General features: G+C 45.4%; 1 protein-coding gene across 1 annotated transcript in view; it reads left to right on the top strand.

Annotated features, from left to right (window-relative positions):
* GRIN2A (glutamate ionotropic receptor NMDA type subunit 2A) overlaps positions 1-13305 on the top strand; it is a 452755-nt gene that overhangs the window by 426241 nt on the left and 13209 nt on the right. Inside the window, exon 13 of the mRNA XM_070779645.1 lies at positions 9067-9305. Within this exon, the coding sequence (XP_070635746.1) occupies positions 9067-9305 (239 nt within the window). The remainder of the gene's footprint in view (positions 1-9066; positions 9306-13305) is intronic.

Raw genomic sequence — 13305 nt, 5'->3', positions numbered from 1 at the left:
ACACTGGAGAAGGGAATGGCAACCCACTCCAGTGTTCTTGCCTGGAGAATCCCAGGGACGGCGGGGCCTGGTGGGCTGCCATCAATGGGGTCACACAGAATCGGACACGACTGAAGTGACTTAGCACCAGCAGCAGCAGCAGCAGCAGCAGCAGGGAGCATTATGTGATCCACCCCACCCACCAGCTCCCTGGCTTCAGGCAGGAAATAACAGTATCTCCAGCGATGTGTTGATGTTGTTGTTGTTCTTCTTCAGTTGCTCAGTCATGCCCTGCTGTTTGCGACCCGATGAACTGCAGCACGCCCTGTCCCTCACTATCTCCCATAGTTTGCTCAAATTTACGTCTGTTGTGTCACTGATGCTAACCATCTCATCCTCTGCTGTCCCTTTTGCCTTCAGTCTTTCCCAGCATCAGGTTATAGGTACTGAGTAATCAAGGTGTGCCAGGCGCCGCATGCACGTATCCTCGCTTAATTCCAGTAGAACTCCTACAGGTAAATACTGTTGTGCTGCATTTGGTAGATGCCAGAACTGCATCTCAGAGAGACTGAGCAAGTCCCTTAACCTCTTAGTGCTTCATCTGTAAAATGGGTGTGATCCGGGCCCCAGCCACATTACGTGGCTATGCGGCTACCTGGCTTCATTTGTGAAAACCTTAGTATATGCCCTGAAACAGAACAGAATTTATGTAACTTTGTTAACTGAAAGACTAGAAAAATAGATCAGTGAATGGATGAGTAGATGGATAGATAAGCAGAGTAGCAGATCCAAGATCAATTGGGTAGTGAGTGTTGAAGACGAATTGACCATAGGCAGTCTGACCCTTGTTCTACCTCCTGTAACTGTCTAGATCATACAGGGTGATTCAACACGTTCCCTAAACACTTCAGGGAAGGGGGATCCCTTTTGTAGCTTATTCTAGGTATTTTCTACCTAAAGCATTCTTTCTTGTGATTTGCTGGATGGTGTCTACTTGAATTTTCATCTAATTCTCTTTTGCAAAGCTGAAACCCCTGGCTTCGACTTTGTGAGGGGATGGATAATGTGAGAAGTCCCATGTTTGTGTGAGGCCTCACTGTCTATGTCCTTTCTGTCCCTTTCGTCTGACCAGCCCTGTACAGTTCACATAGCCTCTTGCAACAGCATCATCTAAGAAGAAGATGGAAGAGGGTCTTAGATGCCACACAATGCAGCTCAATTGTTCTCCCATGGTCCCTTTTAGATTTTGCATCTTTATGGCTCCTGCCTTTTGAAGCCCCATCACTCTGCCTTTTAACTAGCAACTGTGGGAGAAAGCTGGAAGAGAGAAAGGGAGAGTAAAGAAAGAGAGAAAGGGAGGAGGAAAGAAAGAAGGAAGGAAGAAGAGAAAGGGAAAAAGCTGTGATGTCCTGCTCTGTGATCAGGACATCACAGCCTTCCTTAGGGTGGCACAGAACTCAGAGTCCGACAGAGGATGCACGCAGCTGGCAGTGCCATCTCCCCTGAAGACAGATACAGCAAGAACGTTGAAACAGGCATGACCTCCATGCCTGCAGAGGTGTTTTCAAGTGCACACGAGCCTCCCATCATTGGAGGTAGAAACAGAGAGGGAAAGAGAGAGCTTTCCATGTCATGGAGTTGGGAGCTGTGCTGTCCGGTGGGGAGAGGATTTCAAGTGTTGCCCTGGCTGCAAACCCAAAGCTCTGCAACCTCTCTCTGCCACCAGGAGCCGTTAGCTTTTGTCTTCCAGCAAGAATAAGTTTGCTTCAGAAAAGGCATTTAATTGCCTCATTGACCAGCTCCACGTCCTAAGATCACACCGACAAAGATTGGGGCCTCTTCGTAATGGGCCAAACTGACACGGACTGAGCAACACGGGCTGCTTCCTGGTAGGGGGAAAGAAAATGACATTTGGGCTTTTCCCTAGCAGAGGACATACTCTCCAGCCTTTTACTCTCAAGCCCACTCCCTTTAGCTGTGTATTTCCTCTCTTTAAGTAAGTGTTCATCACTTAGTCATGTCTGACTCTTCCTCTCTTTATGTGGCAGAAAAGCTCACCCAGATCTGACCATTTTTTTTTTCTTGCAATGCTGCCCAATTTAAGCCTGGAGATGGAAAGAGACAGAAACAGAAAATATGGATGCAATGCTTACTACCTGCTGCAGGCGTGAGAAATAATCAAAATCGTAAAACGTTGTTCCTGATCTCCCTCAAGGAGATGGCAATATTTGAGTAAATTAAAAATGGAATTAGAAAGTATTTGAACTACAGTTCAGCGCACTAGTAGAAAAGGCCACGAGGCAGGAAATGAATGGCTGGAGAATGACTGGAACAAGTTGTAACTGGTGTTGAGAAATGTGTGTTTGCCCCCTTTCGGGAGGTGGGTCTGGTTTACCAAGTTGACTTATTTCAAAGAGAGGTGTTTGAGTAAAAGGCAGAGGGAAAATCTTTATATTTACATCCTGAAAGGAATCAAAATGATGTTCCTTCTACTGAGACTGACCCTGTTACAGACATTCTGTCTCTCTTTGTGTGTGTGCTAAATCCCTTCAGTTGTGTCCGACTCTTTGCTACCCAATGGACTGTAGCCTGCCAGACTCCTCTGTCCATGGAATTCTCCAGGCAAGAATACTGGAGTGGGTTGCCGTGCCCTCATCCAGGGGATCTTCCTGGCCCAGGGATCGAACCTGGATCTCTCATGTTTACTGCATTGGCAGGCCGGTTCTTTACCAAGAGTGCCACCTGGGAAGCCCCTGTCTCTCTCTGAAAGTGAAAAGTAAGTGAAAGTGAAAGTCACTCAGTCATGTCTGACTCTTTGCAACCCCATGAACTGTACAGTCCATGGAATTCTCCAGGCCAGAATACTGGAGTGGGTAGCCTTTCCCTTCTCCAGGGGATCTTCCCAACCCAGGAATCAAACCAAGGTCTCCTTCATTGCAGGTGGATTCTTTACAAGCTGAGCCACCAGGGAAGCCCAAGAATACTGGAGTGTGTAGCCTATCCCTTCTCCAGCAGATCTTCCAGACCCAGGAATCAAACTGAGGTCTCCTGCATTGTAGGCAGATTCTTAGTTCTTCCCTGAGCTATCAGGGAAGCCATGGGATGATACCAAAGGGAAGATATGCTGGGAATTTGACAAAATGTAATGGAAAGACCCATTTCTGAGTCCTCACAAACTCCAGTGGAAGGGAGAAAGTCAACAACACAGTATTTTTGGAAGCATGGCATTGGTGTTTTGGGGAGAGGAGGGAGCCACCAGGTAAATCTTGACGCATACAGCAGGCAGTGAATTTGGACGAGTCAATGGTGGTGCTGGGTGGACGGTGAGGTCATATTGCTGACTGTCCCATGATATTCACGCACATAGTACTGGAGACTGTTAGAGAGAAAGACTTGAGATCATGGTGTCCCTTCCCACTGCTTCCTGCATCACCGATCAACCAGCACCCTTCCTTGTGAGTGAAGAATTTACAATACAATATTTATTTGTACTTCCTATTTTTCTCCCATAAACATGTATGCTTTTAAAAAATCATGATTACAAAATTTATGGGGCTTCCCTGATGGCTCAGACAACAGAGAATCTGCCTGCAATGCAGGAGACACAGGTTACAACCCTGGGTCGGGAAGATTCTCCTTGAGAAGGACCCACTCCAGTATTCCTGGAGAATTCCGTGGACAGAGGAGCCCGGTGGGCTACAGTCCATGGGTCAGACATGACTGAGCGACTAACACTTTCACTTTCACAAAAGTTATACATGCATATATGGTAGTGGTACAATGGAAACTTAACTGATGTGGGACCCCTTCATGCTACAAACTGCATAAAAATACAGCGTTATAGGCACGTACGTACACACACATATGCAAGCCCACAATGCACAACCAATGCCAAAAGGAAGAGAAATCCTTTGGTGCCAGAAACAGAGGGGAATGGGAATCCTCATGGTATATTTCAGCTGCGGTGCCGACAGGGAGACAGGCAAGAGGGATGGGCCCTGGGGCTTTAACATCCACAGAGGGGCCCTGAACTGTGCCAGGAGATGATACCACGGCTTCACTCTGAGACTGTCAAGGAGTCTGTGAGAAAGAGACTAGAAAAAACAGGGCATCATAGCAAAGGAAGTACAAGGAGCTTAACATCTGTTTGAAGCTGAGAGATTAAAACTCAAATTAGTATGGAGGTTTAAATGTATGTTAAATGGTGGAGTAATATGGTCAGATTTATTTCACACAAAGATGTAGAGAGCAAACATATGGACGCCAAGTGGGGAAAGGGGAGGGTGGATGAATTAGGAGATCGGGATTGACAGTTGACATGTATATACTATTGATACTAATGGGATCGACACGTATATACTATTGATACTATGTACTGTTAGTGTTCAGTTGCTAAGTTGTGTCCAACTCTTTGCGACCCCATGAACTGTAACACTCCAGGCTTCCCTGTCCTTCACTATCTCCCGGAGTTTGCTCAAACTCATGTCCATTGAGTCAGTGATGCCATCCAACCAACTCATCTTCTATCATCCCCTTCTCCTCCTGCCCTCAATGTTTCCCAGCATCAAGAAAATAGATAACTGACGAGAGCCTACTGTCTAGCTTAGGGAACTCTCCTCAATGCTCTGTGATGACCTAAATGGGAAGAAAATCTAAGGAAGAGGGGATATATGTATATGTGCGGCTGATTCCTGTTGCTGCGCAGCAGAAACAAACACAGCTTTGTAAAGCAACTATACTCCAATAAAAGTTAAAATCTGGTACATTGAAAGCCCCTGGAACCATGGCAGGAGCAAACCCAGAGCTCCTCCGTACGGCCTTGTCTGTAACCCAGGTTGCTTGGGAGCCCCATGGGGTTTAGGGAGAGAACAGCTCTGCTGAAGATGCGCTCATAATCAAAAGTTGCAAATGCCGCAAGGAAGTAATCCACCATGAGTCAGCACGCATGGCAAACAGAACAGAACCCTGAGAACTCAGATGGCGGAGGGAGGGGGATATGGGGCTGAGAATAATCTGAAAGACTATAGGTTTGAAATTCCAAAATGTATAAAAGTTTTCAAAGTCATAACTGAAGAGTAGGGCATTAGGACAAAAGGAACAGGCAAAATTTTAAAAGCACCAAATGAATGTCACAATTAAAATAGATTAAAAATGAAAACATAAAGTCAAATATTACCAATGAAGGAATAAATGAACTGGAAAATAGATCTGTGGGAATCCGATAAATGCAAGACAGAACAATGAAGGAATGAAAAACATGAAAACAAAGTTAACAACCTAGAGGATAGAATGAGAATGTCTAGAATGTTTTTAAACAGAATTTAAAAGTAGCTGATTAGGATTTTTTTAAGGAGCCATGTGGCATGTAGGATCTTAGTTTCCTGCCCTCGGATTGAACCCATGTCCTCTGCATTGGGAGCATGGAGTCCCAAACACAGGACCACCAGGGAAGTCCCCATCTAGAGTATTTTAAACAAAATTTTCTGAAGATAAGATTATCATGTTAAGGATTTGCAAAGGACTTGCAAATTAAGGATTTGCAAATTAAAACAATGTGATACACACCTTATTGGAATGGTCAAAATCCAAAAGAAAATCAGTGCTGGTGAGGATGTATTATATGAACAGGAGCCTCATTCATTGCTGGTGGGAGTGGGAAATGGTACAGTCATTTTGAAAGACTGGCAGATTCCAAGAAGGCTAAATATAGTCTTATGATATAATCACTGATAATGCCCTTAGGTATTTACCCAAATGAGTTGAAAACTTATATCCTCATAGAAACTTAAACATGAATGTTTATGTTTCTTTCATAAATGTCCAAGCTTGGAAACAACCAAGATATCCCTCAGTGCATGCATGTGTGCCCAGTCGCTTCAGTCGTGCCCGACTCTTTGCAACCCCATGCACTGTAGCCCACCAGGCTCCTCTGTTCATGAGACTTTCCAGGCAAGAATACTAGAGTGGGTTGCCATTTCCTTCTCCAGGGGACCTTCCTCACCCACGGATTGAACCAGCATCTCCTGGGTCTCCCACATTGCAGGTGGATTCTTTAACCACTGAGCCACCTGGGAAGCCCCATATCCTTCAGTAGTTGAATGGATCAGATCAGATCAGATCAGATCAGTCGCTCAGTCGTGTCTGACTCTTTGCAACCCCATCAATTGTAGCACGCCAGGCCTCCCTGTCCATCACCAACTCCCGGAGTTCACTGAGACTCATGCCCATCGAGTCAGTGATGCCAGTGGATAAACAAACTATATGTCCATGCAGTAGAATATGGCTTAGAGATAAAAAGAAGAGGTCCATAAACCCAGGGAAAGATATGGAGGAACTTTCAATGCATCTTGTTAAGAGAAAGAAGTTTGTCTGAAAAGGCTGCACAGTATATGGTTCCAACTATATGATGTTCTGGAAAAGGTGAAACTGTAGAGACAGAAGATCAGTGGTTCCCAGGGGGTGGGATGAGGGGTGATGGGGGATGAACAGTTGGATCACAGAGGATGTTTAAGGCAGTGAAACTATTCTGCATGATACTGTCTTGATGGATACATGATGTTAAGCGTTGGCAAAACCCAGAGAATTGTACAACACAGAGATTGAACCCTAATATAAACCATGTGAAGTGAAGTGAAGTGAAAGTTACTCGGGAGTGTCCGACCCTTTGTGACCCCATGGAATAGTCCATGGAGTTCTCCAGGCCAGAATACTGGAGTGGGTAGCCGTTCCCATCTCCTGGGGATTGTCCCAACCCAGGGATCGAACCCAGGTCTCCCACATTGCAGGTGGATTCTTTACCAGCTGAGCCAACCAGGGGAGCCCAGGAATACTGAAGTGGGTAGCCTTTCCCTTCTCCAGGGGATCTTCCCAACCCAAGAATCGAACCGGGTCTCTTGAATTGCAGGCGGATTCTTTACCAGCTGCTGAGCTACCAGGGTAGTCAATATAAACTATGGACTTTAGTCCATGATAATGTATTTGGCTCATAAGTTATAAAAATATATCACATCAATGCCAGATGTTAATAGGGGAAACCAAGAGGAATGGGAAGAGGGACTGTATGGGGATTCCACTTTCTGCTCAGTTTTTCTCTAAGTTTAAAACTATTCTAAAAAATAAAGTCTGTTAATTTTTTAAAAGATGGGGAAAGTTAATAGGCAAAGCAATGAAGGGTGAAATGCTTCCAAAATTAAAGTTATGAGTCATCAGACTGAAGAATCACAGAGTCTGGAGCAGAACAAATAAAACATATCCACACCTAGATTCCACACACAGACAGAATGAAATTCTCAAAAGCAATTAGAGAGAAAATATAGATTGCATAGAAAGTAATGATAAATACATGATGAGCTGACCTCTCAACAATTACCATCTAGGTCAGAAGGACACTTAATAACATCTCCAAAAGGTCTAAGAAAAATAAGCGGCACCTTCGGTTTCTGTGTTCAGGCAAGTGTTTCAACAGTGAGAACAAACAAAAAGCAATATATACACATTTCATAAAACTTAAAGAGAGCAGTGTGAAGGCAATAATTATGATTAATCTCTTCAAAGAAAGTCAGACATTTTGAGCATTTCTTTATTTTTCTCTGCAAGTGTTTTTTTTTTTTTTATTGAAGCATAGTTGATTTACAATGTTATATTAAAGTGTACAATGTAATGATTCAATATTTTTATAGATTATACTCCACTTAAAGCTATTACAAAATAATGGCTACATTCCCCTGTGCTGTACAATATATCCTTCTTGTGGACCTATTTTATACATAGTCATTTGTATTTCTTAATCCTATATGTCTATCTTTTATATCTTAGAGATCACATGCATATACAATATTAGTCCTACTCTTCACTTACCATTCTAGGCATCGTTTTTGATTTTCACTGTGTTTGAAGGATAACTTTTAAAGGCCTGAATCATAGTCTAAGCACAATGGTTAGTGAATTGCTAGACAGTTAGTATAATTACTAGACATTTAGACCAGAGAATTTCCTCCTAAATGGCAACTGGATAAAATACACATAAAAGAGAGACAAAATAATGCTTTTTTTTTTTTTCTCCATTGAAAACCCCACCTGCTTTTTCAGTTGCCTGCCAAAGTGGGGAAGTATGTAGTTTGCAAGGGGCCCTTTAGAAGCGATTGGGTTGTTTCTTTGCAAGGAACACTCCGTGCCCTAAGTACCTTGCTTGAGGTGACTTTTGGGAATAATCTTTGATGCTCTAAACAAAGAAATGACTGGTGTATACTTCCTGTACAAACGTGTACCAGGCTCTGTGCTGGGTGCTTCCTGGACAACAACCCTTGCAGGCTACTATTTAGGAGAACTTGCCAGGAGCCAGGCACTACATTTACGAATTTTGCATATGTGAGCTCCTTTGATCTTCCCTAGAACTGCAGGGAGTATGCACTATTATTCCACCCATTTCACGGACAGGATCACTGTGGCTCTGAGGTAACACAGCCAGTCAGTGATGGAGTCATGACAAGAATGCAAGTCTTCCCACGGCCGCCTACTGCCAGCTTATCCCATGTCCTGTTCTAGGCTTGGGTGGGTGTTGGGGGTGGGGATACAGAAAAGCAGGGTGCTGTGTGCTTAGCCACTCAGTCGTGTCTGGCTCTTTGCAACCCCATGGACTGTAGCCCACCAGTCTCCTCCGTACATGGGATTCTCCAGGCAAGAATACTGGAGTGGGTTTTGCCATGCCCTCCTCCAGAGGATCTTCCCAATCCAGGGATTGAACCCAGGTTTCCTGCACTGCAGGTGGATTCTTTACTGTCTGAGCCACCAGGGAAGCCCAAAGCAGGGTGGGAAGAACATTATAATAATGACCAAAAAAAAGAGAGAGAGATTCAGGGACTACGCCAAATTCTCTCTAGACAGGATCTCAGTTCATTCTCCTACAACGATGTTACATAGGTATTGCCATCGTTATCTTCAGCTGACCAGGGAGTGAATGCGGAGCTCAGTCCCTCCCCTTGAGGTTGTGCAGCTGTAAGTCACACGTGTCTGCCGCAAGCGCAGGGGTGTCCGCCCCGTGGCACGGGCCCTGCTCCTCACTGCCTGTGGCTCTTGTCTTCCGTCCAGGGGAGATGGAGGAGCTGGAGACGCTGTGGCTCACGGGGATCTGCCACAACGAGAAGAACGAGGTGATGAGCAGCCAGCTGGACATCGACAACATGGCAGGCGTGTTCTACATGCTGGCGGCCGCCATGGCGCTCAGCCTCATCACCTTCATCTGGGAGCATCTCTTCTACTGGAAGCTGCGCTTCTGCTTCACGGGCGTCTGCTCCGACCGGCCGGGCCTGCTCTTCTCCATCAGCAGGGTCAGTATCCCCGATGGCTTCTTCTCTCTGCAGCAGGCAGGTCCAGAAAAGCACGGGGGCGCCCAGAGTGCTTTGGGACCCCTGGGCAGGGGGTGGGGGGTCTGCACACCCTCCCCTCACTCACCATCCCTTCTCGGATGTGTGGAAAGGACACTGGGTTCTGTGTTCATGAGCCAGATGACCGTGCAAGCCAGAAATGGAAGGTGAATGAATAAGGCAGGCCGGGCCTGAGAAAAATAGCACAAATGGAATGAAAAATAGCAGCTGAGCCTGGGTGTCAAGGAGAGAGAGCAATGGAGACTGTGGTAAAATATGACAGAGTGTGGCAAACCCAAAGGAGATGATGATTCTCTGCTCTTGCTGAGGATGGTCTTAGCGGAAGGCAAGGCCAATTTTCAGTTTTTATAGGAGAAAATGGCCATCTGATTATACAGGAAAACTTTCCATTTTTATTTAAAATTTTTTGGTTGTACTGTGAGCCAGGCAGGATCTTATTTCCCCAACCAGGGATCAAACCCGTGCCCCCTGCAACAGAAGTGGGGATTCTTTACCACTGGATGAACAGGGATGTCCCTCAATTTTTAAATGCTAGTAACTAATTCCATTGAAAACTAGAAAAAAAAACACCAAAACACATGGGCTAAGCATAGCCAGTCAGCGGCCTCCCTGACGAGCACCCGGATATGCTCTAGGATGTTATTAAAATTCCTGTGCAGCATGCTACAACATTTGCATGCCTTCAATGAGATCACATGTGACCAAACAGAATCACGATGCAATGCCATGTGTGTACACAGATAACACACCACAAGAACACGTTTGATGCAACAGAGCCTGAAATGAAACAGAGGCTTGAAGAACCACGAGAAAACGCACACACTTCAAACAGAAAACAAAATACACGTTCAGCCCGACGTAAACAGCAGCGCAGAGTACGCATGCCGTAGTCAGTGCACTCACGTATAAGCCGCAGAAATCTCCTTGCGTGCTGCACAGCATGGCACATGTGTGTGGCCGTACACAGGTACATGGTGAGATGCATTCATCACAATGACGGTCGTGGAAAGTGCTTCTATCTGGGGGACACATTTATTTCCCAGGCACCATGGAAGGACTTTATACTCTTCCTCTCATTTAACCTACAAACCACTTCTATGAGGTCCGTACTGATATGGTCCTAGAGTTGGAGAAACTCACAGTTATAAGGTTAGGAGGAATTACCCAACACCGCTCAGCCTTGCCCGAGCCAGGATCTGACTCTAGGTGGTGTAGTAACAGCCTGGGCCCACAGTCTTACACAAGCAACAGACATCAAATACAAGCAAAATAAGAGATTTGATGCAAATCATACCACACACATATATATGCACACAACTGAACGGCGTTTATCTGTTCAACACAAGCTAGTCGCGTACTTGCATCAGATAAAAGCATATACATGTATCGTTTACTGATCTTCCAGCACAGTATAGGGGGCTTCCCTGGTAGCTCAGATGGTAAAGAACCTGCCTGCCATGTAGGAGACCCAGGTTCAATTCTTGGGTCAGGAAGATCCCCTGGAGAAGGAAATGGCAACCCACTCCAGTATTCTTGCCTGGAGAATGCCATGGACAGAGGAGCCTGGTGGGCTACCTTCCATGGGGTCGCAGAGTTAGACACAACTGACACAAACACTTTCACTTTACACACATACATATTGTTCACTGATCTGCCAACGCAGTATAATATTATCTATCTATCTGATAATCAATGTCATCTGTCTGTCCATCCATCTGTCCATCCATTCATTCATTTATCCATCTGTCTATTTATCTATTTCTCCCATTTACTCGCCTTGGAATTTGTTTTACTCTGAAAGAATTGAACAAATTAAGGTTTGAAACATGGTGAAAAATATGTAGTTAGAAGCATCTAGTTTTAGATGCTAATGTTTACTGGGAAAACAATCATTTAAAGAGGAATTTATGTGTTCTTGGGGTTTGGTGGTTTTAAGAGATCCAGAAGGTACACACAGGCTTAGTCAGGAGGATTTATTTTCTCCATTCAGTGGCAACTAAACTTGAGTTCTATGCAAATACATATTTCCTAATTAGCTTGATGGCATCTAAACACACAGATTGTTTAAAAATAACAATGTGCATGCATGTAGCTAGGTATTAAGCCAACTTTAAGCTAATTCTCTCTGCCAATTACTGAAGGCTTTCCATATCTAAATGATTCTGGGATTGCCATGAGCGAATGCACACAATTGCCTTTACTGGTAAATTCTGCTTGTTTTTGAAAGAGCTCTCCTTCTGTCCGAAATATCATTAAGGAAGCCAAGTGAGGACTGTTATTCTGAGAAATGAACTAAACCCCTCACTCCTCCCGTTCCAAGCCTCTTGAGGGACAGGCATGAAGGAGGAACTCAATGCAGCATTGCTGTGTTGTGTCCTTGACAAGCCAGGACCTGAACTTCCATCTCCCCCTCCCTAGTGGAGAGAGGACCCCATGTCCCACGGGACACAAACCTGAGATGCCTGCCCTTTTGCAATGGCCAAGGGCAGAGGCCAGAACTCAGAGAGTCATTTATTTTACATTAGAACCAAGCTTCTCCCATAGCTGTGACTTTTGTCCATTATGACTTACAAAAAAGGCATCTTCTCTTCTGTGGGATGCTTTTAACTTTTGTTTCCTCTCCAAAACACTGTCCTTTTCATTATATATAAAAAAAAATATTCACTGTCATCAGCAAAGAGAACCGCTATGGTTGTCTCCTGAGATGTGAGGAATGGGACACATGGCAAAGCCAGAGACAAAGGAGGTGGAAAGCATGATATCCTTCCAGAGAGCTCAGAGGAGAGCTTGAGGCAGCTTTTGGCTGGCCTGCAGTGGGGACGACAGAATAGAAGTGATACACCGTCTTAGCCGGGGCTTCCCAGGTGGCTCAGTGGTAAAGAATCCATCTGCCAATGCAGGAGGTGCGGGAGACAGAGGTTCGATCCCTGGGTCGGGAAGATGCTCTGGAGGAGGAAATGGCAAGCCACTGTAGTATTCTTGCCTGGAGAATTCCATGGACAGAGGAGCCTCGTGTGGCTACAGTTCATGGGGTCGCAAAAGAATCAGACACAACTCAGCAAATAACAACAATAGTCTTGGGCTATTCCAGCTGCTCTAACAAATTACCACATGCTGGGTGCCTCATCAACAATAAAAATGTGACACTCACAGTTCTGGAAGCTGGACATCCTAGATCAGGGTGTCAGCATGGTGGGGTGAGGGCCCTCTTCTATGTTGCAGATGTCCCCTTGTGTTGAAGGGGCTCTGTGAGTCTCTTTTATAAGAAGTGCTCCTTCCAAAGGCCCCACCTTGGACCTCATGACCTAAGCACCTACCTACTATTAATACATCACCTTTGGGAGCTGGGATCTCAATACATGAATTGGAAGGCTGGGGGGACACAAATAAGCAGAGGATACCAGAAACTTTAGGCATCAGGCCCAGGTGCCAAGGAACCAAGGAGGACAGTCGTGCTCAGGCCCCACTGAGAATGCTCTGAGTGGTCAGGGTCCTCTGGGAGTTGGAGGATGGACAGAGCCAGTTGTCTGGAACAGCATGTTGAGTCTGCAGTGCTCCCTTCATCTGAACCCATCGTGGGGCCGAGAGGGCATATCACTTACACAAGCCATAAAAGGTAGCTGGAGTCTATGAATACTAGAGAGGAGGAAAGGAAGACCTCTGCAGGGAAGAAAGAAACCCCAGCCCAGGGATTTGCCTTCCAAGGTAGGGTTTGGGCAGCATATGGAATCAGAAAGCCATGATGACTTTCCAGAGCTAATGTGCAGTAGTAAAGGGTAGCACCCATTTCCTACAGCTCTGATCACGGGGCCACTGTGTGAGAGGACAGAGGGGAGGGGTGACAAGCAGGAGGGGCACAACGGGAATGGTAGAGCAGCTCACCCACTCGCATTCACAGAGCCCCGTCCACGTGAGGTGCTCTGCTTGCATTTTCAGATCTTGC

The sequence above is a fragment of the Bos indicus genome, chromosome 25 (genome assembly GCF_029378745.1).
Source record: "Bos indicus isolate NIAB-ARS_2022 breed Sahiwal x Tharparkar chromosome 25, NIAB-ARS_B.indTharparkar_mat_pri_1.0, whole genome shotgun sequence".
In the NCBI taxonomy this organism is placed as follows: Eukaryota; Metazoa; Chordata; class Mammalia; order Artiodactyla; family Bovidae; genus Bos; species Bos indicus.
The sequence above is the reverse complement of the archived record's forward strand: the minus strand, read 5'-3'. Positions and strand labels throughout refer to the sequence as shown.